The following is a 20,194-nucleotide window of genomic DNA, read 5'->3' as shown; positions in this document are numbered from 1 at the left end:
GAACATGTGTTAACTGCTTCCCAGCTGTAAACCAGTTATCACGTTCTTTAATTCTATAAATTAGGAAATATTTTCTTCCTAATCAGTAAAGCGCTTACCTAAGAGGGAGCCTTTCTCTACCACCTATCTGTTTATCGACATGACAAAACTAGGGATTTCTAATCTAGATTACTAATCTAGGGATTTGTTCCTAGATTACATGCAGGAAGAATTCTCTTCCTATCTGTCAGCCAAAAAGCGCTCCCCCACGTGTGAGCCCTTCACCTTAGCTGTTTCCCTTCTCAGTAAAAGTTATTGGTATCATTTTAATCTAGTGATTACACATAAGACAAATACTCTTACTGTGTATTGTAATGAAAAGCAGCTCCACCACAGACGAGCCCTTTTTATTTTTACCATAGCTGTTTCCCTTCATGGCAAAACAGTTATTGTAATAATTTATTTAGTAATTAATAACTAGATTCCACACAAGAAGTTTTCTCTTCCCGTCGCTCATATTTAAAAGCTCTCCACCACGGGCGAGCCTTTTCCTATCACCTCACTTGCTTCCCAATATTGTTAAAACAGGTCATTAATCTAGTGATTTACTCCAAGATTCCATGTAGGAAGATTCAAATCTTCCTCCGGTCAGTTTAAGTTGCCCCTGCTGGCGGCCCCTTTTATAACTACGATCAAAGGACTGTGAATTCAGTCCTCCATCCAAACAGTTCATCACCTCACCTGACGTGAGTTCTGTGGAGAAATTGACCACCCTTGAACTCTTATTTTGCCTCCTTTCAGGCAAGATATATTTATTTAGTGTCACTGATGCGTCACTCACTGTCCAGGGCTCTTCCCTACTTAGGTGTGGAAGGCTTTCTGCAAACGTTTTTTCTTCATGTTTGGTAAAAAGCGCAGCTAAATCAGTATTGTGGCATTGTGGTATACGAACCCCTAGCGTCAGCTCAAGTAATGCTTAGTGACAGACTTGAAAGGGAATGTCTAGGTTACTATGGTAACCCTGGTTCCCTGAATGGAGGGAACAAGATATTGTAGCCCTATTCCTATTACCAGAACAAGATCAACAGCACCACAGACAGCTCGCAGCTTGTTTAGAACATTCAACACACTTCTCTGCCCTCCCCCTCCACTGCCTGACACATCACTGACAGCAGATGTCTTCACCACATTTTTTACAAATAAGGTTACAACCATCAGCAATACATTCTCAGCACCACACCCCGTCAAACACCCGTCTCCTGTATGCAACTCTTCTGTCTCTGTGTTCTCTCCTCTGACTGACTGGTCTCTAAACTCCTCTCCATCCACCCCACCACCTGTTCCCTTGACCCCATTCCTTCTCACCTTCTCCAGGCCATCTCTCCGTCCATCCTACCTACACTCACACACATAATTAACACATCTCTACTTACAGGTACTTTTCCCACTTCATTTAAGCAGGCTCGAGTAACCCCGATGCTGAAGAAACCTGCACCTAACCCCACACAAGAAAAACACTACAGACCAGTCTCTCTCATCCCATTCATGGCAAAAACACTTGAAAGGGCAGTTTTCAATCAAATATCTCACAGAACAAGCTGCTGGATGACAATCAGTCAGACTTCAAAAGTGGACACTCCACCGAGACTGCCCTGCTGTCTGTCACTGAGTCGCTGAGACAGGCAAAAGCTGAATCCAAATCATCCGTCCTGATTCTGCTGGACCTTTCTGCAGCCTTTGACACAGTCAACCATCAGATCTTACTCTCCACCCTCTCTTCGCTGGGCATCACAGGAACAGTGCTTGACTGGTTACATTTCTATCTCTCAGGTAGGTCCTTCAAGGTAGCCTGGAGAGATGAGGTGTCCAAGCCACATCAACTACTTACTGGGGTACCTCAGGGTTCAGTGCTTGGACCACTTCTCTTCTCTATATACGCAACATCACTGGGACCCATCATTCAGGCACATGGTTTCTCTTACCACTGCTACACTGATGACACGCAACTCTACTTGTCTTTCCAGCCCAACGACACCACAGTGACTGCTCGAATCTCTGCCTGCCTGGCAGACATCTCGGCCTGGATGAAGGAACATCACCTGCATCTTAACCCTGCCAAGACCGAACTCCTTGTCTTTCCAGCCAACCCTGCTGTTGAACACAACATCAACGTGCAGCTGGGTGCAACTACAGTAACGCCTTCCAAAACGGTCAGAAATCTAGGGGTAACTATCGATTAAAAACTAAATTTCACAGACCACATCTCAAAGACCACAAGATCATGTAGATTTACACTCTACAATATCAGGAAGATAAGACCCTTCCTCTCTGAACATGCCACACAACTTCTTGTTCAGTTACTTGTCATAACTAGACTGGACTACTGTAATGCTATCATTGCAGGCCTCCCTGCATGTGCAATTAGGCACCTGCAAATGATCCAGAATGCAGCAGCACGTCTGGTCTTTAATGAACCAAATAGAGTGCATGTTACACCACTCTCCACTGGCTGCCAGTTGATGCATGTATCAAATTCAAGGCTCTGATGCTGGCATACAGAACAGTCACTGGGTCTTCTCCAGCATACCTAAAATCATTTCTGCAGAGCTACATGCCCACTAGAAGCCTGTGTCGGCTAAGAAACATTGCCTTGTTGTACCAACACAAAGAGGCACCAAAACACTTTCCCAGACTTTCAGCTTCATCATACCATGTTGGTGGAATGACCTTCCCAACTCCATCCGTGAAGGTGACTCACTTTCTGTTTTTAAAAAACGGCTAAAAACACATCTTTTCCATGAGCACTTAACCAGTCACTAAAAAAAAAAAAATTCTTGTTGCACTTTAATCTGTTTTGAATGCTACTATTCTGATGCTAGTGAAACTTTGTAATATGGCACTTTTCATACTACTGTATCCTTAAGATGTTTAGCTTATGTTTTCCTCTTTTGTAAGTCGCTTTGGATAAAAGTGTCTGCCAAATGAATAAATGTAAATGTAGCCTTGCCACAATATTGATTGCCGCTGAAAAGGGTTTTTAGATATCCTCTCGCCTCTTCAGTCGAATGTCCTGAGGAGGATGTCTTTCTATCTGCCTTTTATATGCTCGTTAAGCATGCTAGGCGGGACTTTGAAAGACATCCATTAACAACCATTAACTCAGCAGGGAGTCCTGACGGTCAAGGGATTAACAAGCTCCTGCAGGCAGATGGTAATGCATGCTTTGTCTCCCTCTGCACTGGCCAGCAAATTTTGTGTCAAGTATTCAAATGAAATGTAGAATTTACAGTACTGTGCAAAAGTTTTAGGCACTTGTGAAAAATGTTGCATAGTGAGGATTTCATCAAAAATAATGCCATAATTAGTTTTCATTTATCAGTGAATGTCATACAAAGTCCAGTTAAAAATGTTTTTAAAAAAAATAAAAATAAATATTTGTGTGACCACCTTTGCCTTCAAAACAGCACAGATTCTCCTAGGTACACCTAGACACAGTGTGTCTTGGCAGAAAGGATATTCCAAGCTCCTTGGAGAATTTGCTACAGTTCTTTTATCTATCTAGGCTGTCTAAATTGCTTCTGTCTCCTCATGTAATCTCAGACTAACTCAGTGTTCAGTGGGGGGCTCTGTGGGAGCTAAAGTTGTGCTCAAAAGTTTGCATACCCTTGGAGAATTGGTAATATATGTACCATTTTTAAAGAAAACATGAGTGAGCAGGCAAAACACATTTCTTTTATTTCTTATGGGATTCAGATTCAACTGTAGGTTATAACAGAATGGCACAATCATAAAACAAAACATGGCAACAAATAAAAAAAATGAAATGACCCCTGTTCAAAAGTCTGCATACCCTTAGTTCTTAATACTGTGTATTGCCCCATTGAGCATCAATGACAGTGTGCAGTCTTTTGTAATAGTTGTCTATGAGGCCCCAAATTCTTGCAGGTGGTATAGCTGCCCATTTGTTTTGGCAAAATGCCTCCAGATCATGCAAAGTCTTTGGTGGTCTTGCATGAACCGCACGTTTGAGATCTCCCCAGAGTGGCTCGATGATATTAAGGTCAGGAGACTGTGATGGCCACTCCAGAACCTTCACCTTTTTCTGCTGTAACCACTGGAGGGTCAACTTGGCCTTGTGCTTATGGTCATTGTCATGCTGGAAAGTCCAAGAGCGTCCCACGTGCAGCTTTCGTGCAGAAGAATGTAAATTGTCTGCCAGTATTTTCTGATAACATGCTGCATTTATCTTGCCATCAATTTTCACAAGATTCCCCGTGCCTTTAGAGCTCACACACCTCCAAAACATCAGTGAGCCACCACCATGCTTCATAGTGGGGATGGTATTCTTTTCACTATAGGCCTTGTTGACCCCTCTTCAAACATAGCGCTTATGTTTGTGACCATAAAGCTCTATTTTGGTCTCGTCACTCCAAATTACAGTGTGCCAGAAGCTGTGAGGCGTGTCAAGGTGTTGTCTGGCATACTGTAACCGGCTTTTTTGTGGCATTGGCGCAGCAAAGGCTTCTTTCTGGCAACTTGACCATGCAGCTCATTTTTGTTCAAGTATCGTCATATTGTGCTCCTTGAAACAACCACACCATCTTTTTCCAGAGCAGCCTGTATTTCCTGAGGTTACCTGTGGGTATTTCTTTGTATCCCAAACAATTCTTCTGGCAGTTGTGGCTGAAATCTTTCTTGGTCTACCTGACCATGGCTTGGTATCAAGAGATCCCCTAATTTTTCACTTCTTAATAAGTGATTGAACAGTACTGACTGGCATTTTCAAGGCTTTGGATATCTTTTTATATCCTTTTCCATCTTTATATAGTTCCATTACCTTGTTACGCAGGTCTTTTGACAGTTCTTTTCTGCTCCCCATGGCTCAGTATCTAGCCTGCTCATTGCATCCACATGAGAGCTAACAAACTCATTGACTATTTATACACAGATACTAATTGCAATTTAAAAAGCCACAGGTGTGGGAAATTAACCTTTAATTGCCATTTAAACCTGTGTGTGTCACCTTGTGTATCTGTAACAAAGCCAAACATTCAAGGGTATGTAAACTTTTGATCAGGGCCATTTGGGTGATTTCTGTTATCATTATGATTTAAAAAGGAGCCAAACAACTATGTGATAATAAATGGCTTCATATGATCACTATCCTTAAATAATAGTGCATGATCAGTCATATTTTCAAAATCAATGCCAAAATTTCACAATTTCTGCCAGGGTATGCAAACTTTTGAGCACAACTGTATGCCATATGTTGCAGGGCTCCCTGTTCTTCTATTCTTTTTGCAAAATAAATATTTGGAAGTCTACAGTTTATATATCCTATTAACACACTAAAGCTGAAGATATAAATAACCATCTTAAGACAAATGTTTTTGTAAAACATTTTATGTGCCTGAAACTTTTGCACCATACTGTATTTTGTCATAAAACTTTCAAAATACTGAAACTTTGTTTATTTCCAGGTTAAATTTAGATTTTGAATCAGACTCAGACTTTGGAACCCCACAATGTGTGTTTGCTCTTTTCCTTTAATAATGTGGTTTTGAGAGTCATTGTTATTCCCTGATAGCACACATACATCACACAGACATCTATTTGTTGTGTGTTTACATCTGGAAAATGTATTTATTAGACAGAATATTTTATATAGAAGAAAACAATTCATACAATATTTGATGCATTTTACAACAGTTTTCTAAACTAATGCTTTGACTTCCTTTTAATTTGTTGAAAAAGTACAAATGTCCTTCTACCCCTTACATACAATAACAGCTCATTCAGTACTACAGGTAATTCATCAAATCATCCACTTAATTAGGTGCCAAGCACCGAAGGTGCAGAGCCCCTTTTGCATCTGTTAGTTTTCTTCTTATTATTATTATTTTCTGTCTTGGAAGTGTATGGCAGCCCATAGAACCCATTTAAAAGTAAAGTTGTGAAATTTGGGCTCACTGATATAGGGAAGAGTCTGAACATCAACCTTAACACATTTGGGGTGCCTAACTCAAATCCTCTAGTGTCACCAAGAGTTCAAAGCCTTAGGCTTAGAAACAGAATTTCCTCCAAATTACATTTTCTGCCATTTTTAATTTTCTGACAAACCTACTTTTTCAAACTCATAGGCCGTACGTCTTATTTGCACAAAATTTGGTGTGTATTATTTAGATACACTGATGACAAAAAGCTATAAAAAAATGTTTGATAGACCAAATTGTTTTTGTATAACAGACTGAACCGCAAGCATGCCAAAATGGGCACAAGGCTGTATCTTCGCAACACTTTGGCGTATAGAAACGAAACTTAGTATAGGTCATAGCCATCATGACTTGACGGTGTCTGCACAGTTTTGCACAGCTCCTCCTACTGGTCAACAGAAAAGAAAAATAGCTATTTTGCTAATAACGTCTGAATACTTTGGCCTAAAATCATAAGGTCTCTTTAGATTCAATGGGGGGATACAGTCAAATGATACCAAAGTTTCAAATGTCACATATTGGGTGTCAGCCATTTAAAATTGTTGCAAATTGTTTGATTTTACAAATGTATTAGTGTTTTATTACAAAATTTGTTATGCATCATCAGCACAATGCCCTGAAGATACCTACAAAGTTTAAGGCCTGCGCACCTTTGTGGTAAAAAGATATAACGAAATGTTAATAAATGCTTCCTTGGGTCAGGTCGAGTACAATGATACCCATTGGAGCGCTTGTCCCTGTAATTTCTGATTGTAGCATTAACTGTAATTGTTCTTTTGTTTTCTTCTACATTTCAAACCATTAGCAAGGCAAATAACGATTAACTTTGCTTACTGTGACAACCCTGGACAATGATTTTTTCTGTGAGTCACTAGAGAGCCTGATTGGGTGAAACTCTTCCCACATGAAGTGCAGTGGTACGGCTTCTCTCCAGTATGCACTATCTCATGTTTTTTCAGGTTTCCTGAAGAGGTGAAACTCTTTTCACAATGTGAACACTTGTAAGGTTTTTCTCTACTATGGATTCTTTTGTGAATTTCCAATTCACAAGCTCTGTAAAAGGCTTTACCACACTCAGAGCACACATGATCTCTCACACCAGTGTGTTTTTTCTGGTGGACTTTTAAACTTTGCTGAAATGAAAACCTTTTTCCACAAAGTGAACACAAGTAAGGCTTCCCATTTGGATGAATTTTCCAGTGTGCTCTTAAAACTGATGCTGAAGAAAATGTTTTGCCACACTGATCACAGCTATATGACTTTTCTCCAGAGTGCACAGAAAGATGTTTCTTTAGATTACATGCCTGTCTGAAACTCTTTCCACACTGATGGCATTTGAAAGGCTTCTCTCCAGTGTGAAGTATCATGTGATTAGTGAGATTTTCTTTACATTTGAAACTCTTCCCACACTGATGGCATTTGAAAGGCTTCTCTCCAGTGTGAATTCTCATGTGCCTAGTAAGATTTTTTTTACATTTGAAACTCTTTCCACACTGAGAGCATTTGAAAGGCTTCTCACCAGTGTGAATTCTAATGTGATCAATAAGGATGTTTTTACGTTTAAAACTCTTCAAACACTGATGGCATGTGAAAGGTTTCTCACCAGTGTGATTTCTCATGTGACGCTTTAGATCTGCTTTATGTGCATAAATCTTTCCACACTGATGGCAGGTGAAAGAATGTTTTACTCTTGTTCTTTTAGTTCTCTTTTGTGAGAAAGTTTCAGTCTGTGAGCCACTAAAAGACTTTTGTTCAGTTTTGAAACTATGAAGTGTCTGATCCGGATGGTGTTTCTCCTCCTTCACTTCATTCAGTTCTTGATTTTCCTCTTTTACTGTCAGATCTAAAATGAAAACACAAAAGGACAAATATTAAAATTATGGAAATAAAACTCACCCCAAATTCTTTAGAATCTTTAGTGTATATTTTAATGTGATTTTTTTTTTAATGTGAACTGCTGCAAGGTTTAAGGAAATCAATGTTATGTGCATTTATTTTATTTGTTGTTTTTCTGATTTGTTACATTATTTTAACAGCTCCTATGAGCTGTTGCCTCGAGGGCCACACTCTAAAGTTTTTTTTAAATACTAAAATGTTAATATTTATATTAGTGCTGTCAGATTATTAAAATATTAAATCAAGATTAATCACATGATTTTTCATATTTAATCGTGATTAATTGCACATTTCTAAAGTGTATAAATTTGACCACATATATAAATATATGCAAAAAACAATATGTAACAATAATATTTTATTAACATTTAAAAAAAGTATTATACAATTATACAGATAGAAATGCACTAAAATAGCACCAATTCAAGTAACATTAAATGTTTCCTGAGGCTAAGAGGTAGGATGACAAAAAATATTTATTGCAATGGGCATCAAATCTTCATCCTCCACAATATTAATCACAGCTATCCACTTTGATTCACACCATTTTGAACTCCACATGAAAAGCGCTTGAAGAGAATGTGTTGTTTTGCTTTTAGTGCTGGCACTGCGCAAGTAGATGTTCAGAACTCACACGGGGCTGAATAAAATGTCAAATCGGTTAATGTGGTAATAGTGGTTAAGAAAAATGAATGCATAAATTTCAATATCTTAGAGATGCACCAACACTACTCGGTAGTATTCATATCGTGCCGATACTGGGGGGTAAATACTCTTATTTGGTATCGCTGTCATCATTTCATATTTTGAGTACGAGTACATTAATATAATGATGAGGTTGCTTCAAGGACCAGTTTGAAAACATGAGAAACAATTTGGTTTAAACCATTTAAATAATTTAAAAAAATATATCACTTTTGATTTTATCCATATTAACCTGAAATATATGGCTTCTACACTTGAAAAAGTGATGGCCAGGGCTGGTCCTAGCATTTTGGGGGCCCTATGGGGCTTTTCAAAATGGGCCTCTCTAACTAATGGTACATCTAACAAAGCACACCCAACATCAATAACTAAGCAAACTTAAACTGTGCAACAACAACAAAAGTCAATTATTCAAAATCTTAAAAAGTGCAAGTTTATTAGCACAGGTATAACTGCTTCAGAAGTCCAAAAATGAAAGAATATAAAAAAAATTTAACTAACCAAACACACCAATTACATGCACAAATTAATAATTAACTTGAATGAAATTCCAAGACAGTGAAGACGAATAAGAAAGAATTAAATCACCAAATAAAGGGAGGTAGATGATATTTGTCTTCTGGTCGGGTGCTAAAACAGCATGGTTGTGTAAGCGGTGAGCTCCCTTAAAGTCGGTATACTACACCCCGCTAAACTTGAGACATATCAAAAGAAAAGTCATAAAACTTCTAATGATGAGCAGGGCAAACAAGGCGAAGACTAAAGAAACCCTGAAAAACAAGGTAAAGAGACAAATCGAACAAAACAAGACAACATGCAGGAAACAGTAGAAGATAGCAACCGGACCAGTGACTCACTTCGCACATGTTTGGATGGTATAAGCAAGCAGATTCAAGATTTTCAAAAAGAACTCAAAATCCAAATGAAAAATGAGTTTGCAGAATTCAAGAAAGTTGTCAAACAAAAGTTAGCAACAAGAACAAAAGAGATACAGGAGCAGAACACCAAAGTTGAGGGAATTCGGACACAAATTGAAGAAGTGGAATGTTGGAGTTCAGAGGCAAACAAGATACTCAGGACACAATCCGAGTACAGAAAATTATGGCAGATAAACTGAACGACCTGAAGGCGAGATCTAGAAGGAATTACCTACATATATATGGCATAGCGAGGATACAGAGTACGAGTCAACCGCACAGTTTGTTGAAGAAAGTCTTTGTAATGTACCCATGATAGATACCGATCTCCAAATCCAACGAGCTCACAGAGCCCTGACGCAGAAGCCTAGGCCAAATCTACCTCCGAGGTCAATCGTCGTCAATTTTCTACAATACAAGATAAAGAGAGTGATTAAACTTGGTGAGCGACAGATCTTTTTTGATCATGATTATCCTGTGGCAGTGGTGCAAGAACAGAAGGCATATGCTGACATTAAAAAAATCCTGAAAGATGCAGGTATTCGTTTTCTCCTTTTACAAAGATGTGCATCAACTGGGACAGTGGAGTAAAAACATACAACACTCCAAAAATGTACAACACTCCAAGAGAAGCTACAAGCGAACTGCGCAAAAGAGGCAACGAGGTGGACATGCCAGCTAGTGATGATACTGGAGGCTTGGTGCATCTTGAACGGCTTCAGACATCGAAGATTGCATCGTGGCAACGTACTGAAAGTGGTAGGGACACAGAAGCAGGAAAACGGTAAAAAAAGTGACTGCAAGAATTTCAGCATAGGAGCTCAGCAGGGTTGTCTTAAACAGGAATATTTCCAAACACTCAATGACCAGTCACGGTTTGTTTTATTGTTACGTGCCATGGTGTTACAACAATAATAGACTGGTGTGCAACACAGGTTCATTTAAACGGTCCGCATATCAGAGCCGCAGCAGACATATTTGAGCTCATAATGTTTGTTTTTTTAATAATTAAACGATTTTATTAAAGCAAATGACAAAAATAAATAAATAAAAAATAATATATAAATATATATATATATATATATATATATATATATATATATATATATATATTATTGCAAGATATTAACAGTGCAATATATAATCAGCAGAAAAAAATATCTGGAGAAACATCTGTTTATAGAAGAATATAAACTCAGCAAAAAAAAGAAATGTCCCTTTTTCAGGACACTGTAATTTTTAAGATAATTTTGTAAAAATCCAAATAACAGATAACTTTACAGATCTTTATTGTAAAGGGTTTAAACAATGTTTTCCATGCTTGTTCAATGAACCATAAACAATTAATGAACATGCACCTGTGGAACGGTCGTTAAGACACTAACAGCTTACAGACGGTAGGCAATTAAGGTCACAGTTATAAAAACTTAGGACACTAAAGAGACCTTTCTACTGACTCTGATAAACACCAAAAGAAAGATGCCCAGGGTCTCTGCTCATCTGTGTGAACGTGCCTTAGGCATGCTGCGTGGAGGCATGAGGACTGCAGATGTGGCCAGGGCAATAAATTGCAATGTCCGTACTGTGAGACGCCTAAGACAGTGCTACAGGGAGACAGGAAGGACAGCTGATCGTCCTCGCAGTGGCAGACCACATGTAACAACACCTGCACAGGATCGGTACATCCGAATATCACACCTGCGGTACAGGAACAGGATGGCAACAACATCTGCCCGACTTACACCAGGAATGCACAAGCACCTCCATCAGTGCTCATACTGTCCGCAATAGGCTGAGAGAGGCTAGACTGAGGACTTGTAGGCCTGTTGTAAGGTAGGTCCTTACCAGACATCACCGGCAACAACGTTGCCTATGGGCAAAAACCCACCTTCGCTGGACCAGACAGGACGGGCAAAAAGTGCTCTTGACTGACGAGTCGTGGTTTTGTCTCACTAGGGGTGATGGTCGGACTTGCGTTTATCATCGAAGGAATGAGCGTTACACTGAGGCCTGTACTCTGGAGCGGGATCGATTTGGAGGTGGACGGTGTCACAGCATCATCGGACTGAGCTTGTTGTCATTGCAGGCAATCTCAATGCTGTGCATTACAGGGAAGACATCCTCCTCCTTCATGTGGTACCCTTCCTGCAGGCTCATCCTGACATGACCCTGCAGCATGACAATGCCACCAACATACTGCTAGTTCTGTGCATGATTTCCTGCAAGACAGGAATTTCAGTGTTCTGCCATGGCCAGCGAAGAGCCCGGATCTCAATCCCATTGAGCATATCTGGGACCTGTTTGATCGGAGGGTGAGGGCTAGGGCTATTCCCCCCAGAAATGTCCGGGAACTTGCAAGTGCCTTGGTGGAAGAATGGGGTAACATTTCACAGCAAGAACTTGCAAATCTGGTGCAGTCCATGAAGAGGAGATGCACTGCAGTACTTAATGCAGCTTAACATGCAGAAATCTGACTGCATGCCAGATTCTGACTCCCCGCTACCTGATTGGCCCTTATCCCTAAAAGCCCAACCCTACATCCACACATAACCCTTAACTCATTGGTTCCTACTCCTAAAGCCCATCCCTACACCTACCCTTAAACATAAGGGGGCCTGGGTAGCTCAGTGAGTAAAGACGCTGACTACCACCCCTGGAGTTCGCGAGTTAGAATCCCAGGGCGTGCTGAGTGACTCCAGCCAGGTCTCCAAAGCAACCAAATTGGCCTGGTTGCTAGGGAGGATAGAGTCACATGGGGAAACCTCCTCATGGTCGCTATAATATGGTTAGCTCTCGGTGGGGCACGTGGTGCCTCCTCGTGGTTGCTATAATGTGGTTCGCTTTCGGTGGGGTGCGTGGTGAGTTGTGCGTGGATGGCGTGAAGCCTCCACATGCGCTATGTCTCCGCGGTAACTCGCTCAACAAGCCGCATGATAAGATGCGTGGGTTGACGGTCTCAGACGCGGAGGCAACTGAGATTCGTTCTCTGCTTCCCAGATTGAGGTGAGTCACTGTGCCACCACGAGGACTTAGAGAACATTGGGAATTGGGCATTCCAAATTGGGGAGAAAAGGAGAAAAAAAACATGAGGATACTAGTGGGAGTCAGAATTCAGCACTACATGTGCAAAATAAATGGGAGCTTAAAAACGGGATTAATCACCTCACTCAAACATATCCTATTTATACATGAGATTAATCTTTATATCCACAACATATATGTAAACATTTTTATTAATTCATACAGTAAATAAAGAAAAACAAAATGTATCTACATAGAATAACATTTAACCCCCACTGCTACCCCTCCCCCTCCCACCCTGACCCTCAACAAACATTCCTGTGGTCACAAAAAACAAACAAACAAGCAAAAAAAATAAAAATAAATTATATATATATATATATATATATATATATATATATATATAAAATCACACACATTTATATCTATACCTCTCTCTCCACTGTCCCTCCACGAAAGCCCTCCAAAAACTCCAAATAGTTGCCCCATTTCACAACAAACATATCCAAGTTCCCCATCTCTGTGCACCACTCATGAAATGGGGGCACTCCAGCCAACCTCCATCACCTTCAAATAATTTGTCTGGCGATCATTACACTGGTCAGAATCCAATTTTTTATGCGTTTATTCCCCACATCGATGACCACCCCATCACCCAAAACACGGAGTCTGGGGCAAAACAAAACCCGAGTGCCCAATACATCACACATAAAACTCTGAACCTTCAACCAAATTTCTTGGATCTTAACACACCATCAAAAAACATGGGTTGTGTCTCCATCTTCTGATTGGGATTGCCAGCAGGTGGGTGTGTCTTTAAGCCTATACAATCTAGAGGGGGTCCAATAGAATCTATGTAAAATCTTGAATTGTATAAGGCGCACCCTTGGATCTCTAGATGCACACTTGATGTTTTTTAGAATCCTAGCCCACAGTCCCTCCTCCGATACCAAGTTTAAATCTTTCTCCCATAATCTCTTGATAGAAGTTAAAGCTCCGTCCCCCAGACTCTTAATTAGCAGGGAGTAATACACTGATGCCTCGTGACCTTTTCAAAGCAGTAATCACCATTCCCAGAGTATCTGCCGCTTTAGGGGGTGTTTGCTACTCCCAAAAAATAGTACAGAGCAGGTGGCGCAGCTGTAAATACCTAAAAAACTGAGATCTGGGAATCCCAAAATGCTGAACCAAATTTTCAAAAGATCTCAACACTCCACTCTAGGGCTGCGCAATTAATCGAAAAACTAATCGCGATTACGATTACGGCTGCCTCGTTTATGTAATCGTGAAAACTGATGATTACAGCGTTCAATTTAAGTCTGCTCGTGTTGCTTCAATGGTTTCTATTTACAACGTGTTTTTGCAGCGGTTGAGAATTCTAACCAATCACTAACATGTCCGTTGAGCAATGAAACGGCAATGGCCAATCAGAGCTGCTTAAATTATCCTCCATCCTATCAGTAATGACAACTGATCCTAATGCACAGGTTTTAAACTGTCTGAATGACCAGATGCTTACTTTATGTTCCACCTCTGTTCGTGGTGGCACACGAAAATGTATACTGAAGAAACATCACCTGACACTCAAAAAGAAGCTGTAGAACAAGAGCGGAAAGCACTTTGGAATTATTTTGGATTCATTGAATATTGCACAGCTCGCTTTGAACATAGATGTTAAATACACTGCAAATGAGCAACACGACAAAACTAAAATGCTCCCGTTCTAATCAAGGCACAGACGCGGTGTAAATAATTGATTTATTATGTTGATTAGACAGCTTTGTTTTTAATGAGAGCATTTGCGAGAGTGCAGACCTTTGTGTGGAGCGTCACTGAGCTTGTGTCGAAATGCAGGCCTCAAACAGTGTAAACCTGCAGTGAGTGACAGCAGTCATTGTAATGGGAGAGTTTGTCACATTGCTCAATTTGTGTGTACAATTTATAAAAAAAATCTAATAACAGTTTTGTTTTGTCATGTTAATAAGTAGGCCAAGGTGAATTTGATTTGTACAAAATAGCAATTAAGTAATTCAGCTTAACTGTTCTAAGTTTGTTTTGGAGGTGTAGCCAACATAAACAATATGGCATGAATAGCATATTTCAGGAATCACCGTCATTGTTGTCGCATCTGCTCTAATAAGACCCATTTGCCACGCAGCTGGTATTAGTAGATTTAACATTTTCACGAATTGCACAAACTCTGATCGCAAATGACTGTTTTTAATTTCCAACGTGCACCACTGAGGCCAAAAATAATCTAACGTTGATCTTACATAAACAAGATCACCATTGAAGATCTAACAGGATGAATGGTGCCCTGTCTCGCCACCAAAGGGCTTACTGAACGCAGTAAATACCGTGGTCAATTTAAATCGACTGTTAATAAGTTTGAAAATTGAATGTCATATTATTTACTGTATGAGGACTAATAATTTAATAAGTAATTTAGCAATAATTTAATGTATTTTATACCATAGATATCCATTTAAAATAAGTTTTATTTGGCATAACATTAACAAACATTATTACAATATTTAATGCTTAAAAGATGCTTAAAAGAAACTGGAGCGCAGCTCATATCCACCATTGAAATCTGCTACTTTGCTTACTTTGTGACGTCACGGTAATTTAATATTTTAATCAACATTCATAATTGCGATTACAATATCAAGGGCAATAATCGACAATTTTGATTTTTGCTATAATCATGCAGCCCTACTCATACAGATCACCAAGTTTATTAACCTCCCTAACAATCCACTCTGACCAGCAGAAAGGGGACTTATTAATACATAATTTAGGGTTCAGCCATATGCTTGAGGCAACATTTAAATAAATGTATGAATTAAACACTCTGGACACTTTTGTCCATACCGAGTGTAAATGCAAGATAACGGGGTGTAACTTAACTTCTCTGGTTAGTTTAATAGAAAGGCTCTGCAATGGCAAAATAGGGGCAAGAACTTCCTGTTCAATACAAAACCAGGGAGGGGCTCTCTCAGATGGAAGCGACCAATGAGCCAAATGTCTGAGACCGAATGCATAATAATAAAACAAAATCTTGGGTAGACCTAGCCCACCTTTGTCAATCGACCTGTGCAATTTACTGAAGTGTAATCTGGGACGTTTACCATTCCAAATGAAGGACTTCGCTATGCTATCAAATTGCTTGAAATAAGAAAGGGGGACATCTACAGGGAGAGATTGTAACAGGTAGTTAAATTTTGGAATACAATTAATTTTAATAACATTAACCTTACCAATCATAGATAAATGTAATGAAGCCCACCTGCCCACGTTGCTAGAAAGACTTTTTATTAAAGGGTCAAAATGAACTCTAACTAAATCACACAAATTTGCAGAGAATAAAATACCCAAATACTTCATGCCCTGTTTGGGCCACTGGAAGGTGCCTGGCTGAAAAGCCGTTACCAGGCAGTACACTGTTAGAGCCAAAGCTTTGGATTTAGACCAATTAACTCTGTCTCCTGAGAATATAGAAAAGGAATTAATAATTCTGTGGAGGCAAGGCATAGATTTAGTAGGGTCGGAGACGAATCATAAAATATCATCTGCGTAAAGCAAAACCTTATGCGCCACACCTCCCGCCACCACCCCTGGAAAATCATCCTCCTTTCTTATCGCAGCTGCTAATTGTTCCAGGGTAAGACAAAACAATAATGGGGAAAGAGGACAACCCTGACGGGTGCCCCTATCCAGAGTAAAATAATCTGAAATGAATCCATTTGTTTGTACCGCCGCTACTGGGTGTCTATAAAGTAACTTAATCCATCCAATAAAAGTATTCCCAAACCCGTACATTTCCAAAATCTTAAAAAGATAATCCCATTGGGCCTGGGTAGCTCAGCGAGCATTGACGCTGACTACCACCCCTGGAGTCACGAGTTTGAATCAAGGGTGTGTTGAGTGACTCCAGCCAGGTCTGAATGAGGCATACTGTATGATCCGGCCCATAAGAACCGCCTTAAGTGCCTCCCAGGCCACGCCCACAGATGACACTGAGGACCAGTTGGTCTCCATATAAACATTGATTTCAGCCTTTAACATTTGTTGGAATTCAGGATTTTGCAAAAGGGATACATTAAAGCAGCAACTATTTGATTTCCTTTTCTCCATATGTGGCAGCACCTCTAAACGCACCAGGGGCGTGATCTGAGACTAAAATGTTTCCAACTGAGCAATCAACAACAGATGAAATGAGGGACTTGGATATAAAAAAAAATCTATTCTAGAATAAATCTTATGGACTGATGAAAAAAATGTATAGTCCCTACCAGATGGGTTCAAAAGTCTCCAAATATCTGTAAGACCAACATTTTTACACATCCTGTGAAGCATCAATGTTGCTCTAGGGGGCTTGCAAATTTTTACTTCACTGTGATCAAGGACTGAGTCCATCAAAAGATTAAAGTCTCCTCCCAATATTATATCATGAGGGTTGCCAGCGGCTTGCAACATCCCTTCCAGATCTATAAAAAAAGCCCTGATCATCAACGTTAGGTGCTTAAATATTAGCCATAATAAGACTTTGCCCCTGAATTTCTGCTAAAACAATAATGACCCTTCCAAATTTATCTTTAATCTGTTTGAGACATTTGAATTGTAGATGCTTACTTATCAGTGTAATGACTCCCCGGCTCTTACTTGAGCCAGCACTAAAGAAAACATGTCCACCCCATATCTTCCCAAACTTTTCAGCTTCCTGCGGGAAAAGATGCGTTTCCTGAAGAAGCACTATATCATATTTCTTATGCTTAAGAAGAGAAATAACCTTCCTTCTTTTTATGGGGTCTCCCAGCCCATTCACATTCCACATGGAGAGAGACAATCCATTCATATTAACATTTGACATTTTGACATATGAGAAACAATAGATTGTGTGTCAAAAACAAAATTATAAAGAACACATTCCAACATTAGTGCAACAATCAAACCCTGAACTTCCCCCAGAACCAAACAAACAGAAAAAAGAAAAACGTGTGCATTAACCCTGCGCATGACAGCTTCCATCCTTCTAAACTCAAACAGTCCATGTGCGCCTACGAGAGCCCCCGCGACAACTTTGCTGTCGGATTGCTCAAGTCCGGTGTTTCTATATAAATTTTGTGAGACAGAATTACATAACAGAAGAAAATCTAACACACTCCAACCAATAGGCAGAATAAACACAAAGGATGTGTAGATTCATCCACATAACTGTCCCGAAGGTGTGCTCCTCCACAAAACAAGCTTCAGCCGCCAGGCGGAACAGCACAAAAAAACAAAAAAGGTGCTCAGTTTCCTCGAACAGTCAAGTGAATGTTCAGCGAGTCGGTCCACTTGGCTACAACATGAGTACCACAAAATAAATGTTTTGCAGACATCCTTAGCATCTATTCTCAATTTGGCTGGGAACATCGGTGCAAAAGTGACCTTCCGTTGATGTAAGAGTTTCTTGCATTCCTTGAATCGATCATGTTTCTCTCGTCGAATTCGTAAAGTCTGGGAACAAGAGAATGCTGTGGTTCTTACAAGAAAGCCTTCCTTTATTCCTCGCCTCACGTAACACAAGATCTTTATCGGATGATCTCAGAAATTTGGCCAGAATTGATTGGGGCCTGTATCCCTCAGCGGATCGCCGAGCCGGAACCCTGTGAGCTCACTCGATTTCCAGCTTATGGCCTGTTATATCAAGCATATTTGGAAAAAACCCATCCAGGAATTTCACCATATCCTGACCCTCTTCGGCTTCGGGAATACAGACGATCCATTTCTCGACATTCCCCACTCTTGTGACCACCTCAGTGAATTTCGTCTCCATGGCAGTGATCGATCGACGTATTACAACAAGATCCTCCAAGTCAGCAATGACCTTCGTCAGCACTGCCGACATGTTCACCAATTCTCGCCAAATTTCCCTCACTTCTCCGGCCAAATAGACTCCCGGGCTTGCGGCCTGCTGCTCAGGGGCATCAGCTTGAGCACATAAGTGTCTTTTAATGTCTCCAGAGCCCAATGATCTTGAATTCTTTGTCATGTTGTCTTCCTAGAACAGTTATGGAACAGGGTATCGAATCTCACTGGTTTATGACATAAAAAGTATTAAGTCCACAGAGCTCGCCCTTGAGCTCATAATGTTAAAGTACTTGCCATTTTAATTCTCCCTCTCTCTTCTCAAAAGTTCCCTGTAACTTTTAACTGTCTTGTCTAATGATAAAAAGGCAAATATCAATAAAACTAATATCATATACTGTCTGCAAATATTCGCATATCTCATTTAAACAGATGTAATAAACAAACCTCACAAAACTTGAGCAGATCCAGCATCCTGTGGAGCACTCATTTTTTAACCTCTAAAGCACGTATTCTATCAGCCTCTCCTAGGCAGTTCCCTGTCAATTTTAACTTACTTTTCTGATGACAAAATGCAAATATCAATAAAACTTCTATTATATACAGTCTGCAAATATGCAGATATCTTGTTTAAACAGATGTCATTCATGAACCTCATGAAATTCCAGCGTTTTTTTACCGTCAAGCACTCATCTACAGCAGTGGTTCTCAACCTTTTTGACTCCATGTCCCCCCAATGTCCAGGACAATATTTGAAGGCCCCCTCGCCTGAAACTAGATGTGTCTGATTAAAATAATTAATCATGGATAATTTTTTATTCTAGAAGTTTCAGAAAGAGTGTTTATAATTTGTAGGCATACATCTTAAAGTATTTTTATTTAGCATTTTGATAAACTGTTATCTACCATTTAAAATAAACTATTATTTTTTAGATTCTTTTTTTACAAAGTTAAAGTTTAGTGTGAAATTGAGTAAATATATTGTGCTAAATAAGAGTTAAGTTTTTATTTAGCAATTTTATGTTTGTTATTTACTATATTAAATTGTGTGATATATCGGCATTGTATCGGACACCCTGCTCTCTGTATTTTGGCATCGGCCATTAAAAAAACATGTCCGTTGACCACTACCAAATATAATGAATAAAGAACACTTAAACTGCACATCCCAAGAAATCTCCGGCTGCACAAAAAAATATAAATAAACTCCAGCCAATTGACCTGCGCAACACAAAGCAAATTTACTGATATCCTTCTTCGAAGTGTAAAAATTCAAGCCAGCGGGCATGCAACCAGGGTAGTTTGGGTATAGCAAAAAGGGTTTGGGGAGGGGAGCAACATAAAATATACCTTATTACCAAGTTGTGTGCTAATTGCTGATCATTTCATGTGATTGACAGGTGGCTGGAGGGGAGGGGTTAAAACTCGTCTGGTTATTGGTCAATCTTATTGTTCAGCCCTCGCCAGTACATACGTCAGCAGAGAAGAAAAGTCATAGTTATCGTTTTTGATTAAAATTTAAGAGGGTAAACCATAATAAAACGTCCACTGATAAATCGTTTATAATAGAAACAGCAACATCCTTTCATCCTTTCGGTTTTTGGTTGCCCAACGCTGAATAGATCCTAAAGCCCTGTTTTCTTTAAACAGTAAAACATCACCGGTTAGTGTGCACTGTGCAGTGATAGGATATATACGTAATACAGCCTATTAACATGTTATTCACGGCAAAGCTGATAGTTAACTTAAGATACTGGCTCAACAACTGGAAATAATTCATTTTAATAAGACAGTTTTACTTTGCAATCTAACAGTTATAAATCTATATGG

The 20,194-nt window shown here is 39.6% G+C and overlaps 3 protein-coding genes across 11 annotated transcripts in view; 1 reads left to right on the top strand and 2 right to left on the bottom strand.

Moving 5' to 3' along the window:
* The window catches only part of LOC127440730 (gastrula zinc finger protein XlCGF57.1-like), a 518,561-nt gene that overhangs the window by 65,696 nt on the left and 432,671 nt on the right, over positions 1-20,194 (top strand). The gene's annotated exons all lie outside the window — the stretch shown is intronic.
* The window catches only part of LOC127440778 (gastrula zinc finger protein XlCGF57.1-like), a 593,771-nt gene that overhangs the window by 394,751 nt on the left and 178,826 nt on the right, over positions 1-20,194 (bottom strand). The gene's annotated exons all lie outside the window — the stretch shown is intronic.
* Positions 5,574-20,194, bottom strand: part of LOC127440805 (zinc finger protein OZF-like) — a 61,409-nt gene continuing 46,788 nt past the window's right edge. Inside the window, exon 3 of the mRNA XM_051697729.1 lies at positions 5,574-7,815. Coding sequence (XP_051553689.1) covers positions 6,803-7,815 — 1,013 coding nt within the window. The 3' untranslated portion in view covers positions 5,574-6,802. The remainder of the gene's footprint in view (positions 7,816-20,194) is intronic.

Source organism: Myxocyprinus asiaticus, chromosome 5 (genome assembly GCF_019703515.2).
Source record: "Myxocyprinus asiaticus isolate MX2 ecotype Aquarium Trade chromosome 5, UBuf_Myxa_2, whole genome shotgun sequence".
NCBI classification, from domain to species: Eukaryota; Metazoa; Chordata; class Actinopteri; order Cypriniformes; family Catostomidae; genus Myxocyprinus; species Myxocyprinus asiaticus.
Note: the sequence above shows the minus strand (reverse complement) of the source record. Positions and strands in the feature narration are given on the sequence as shown.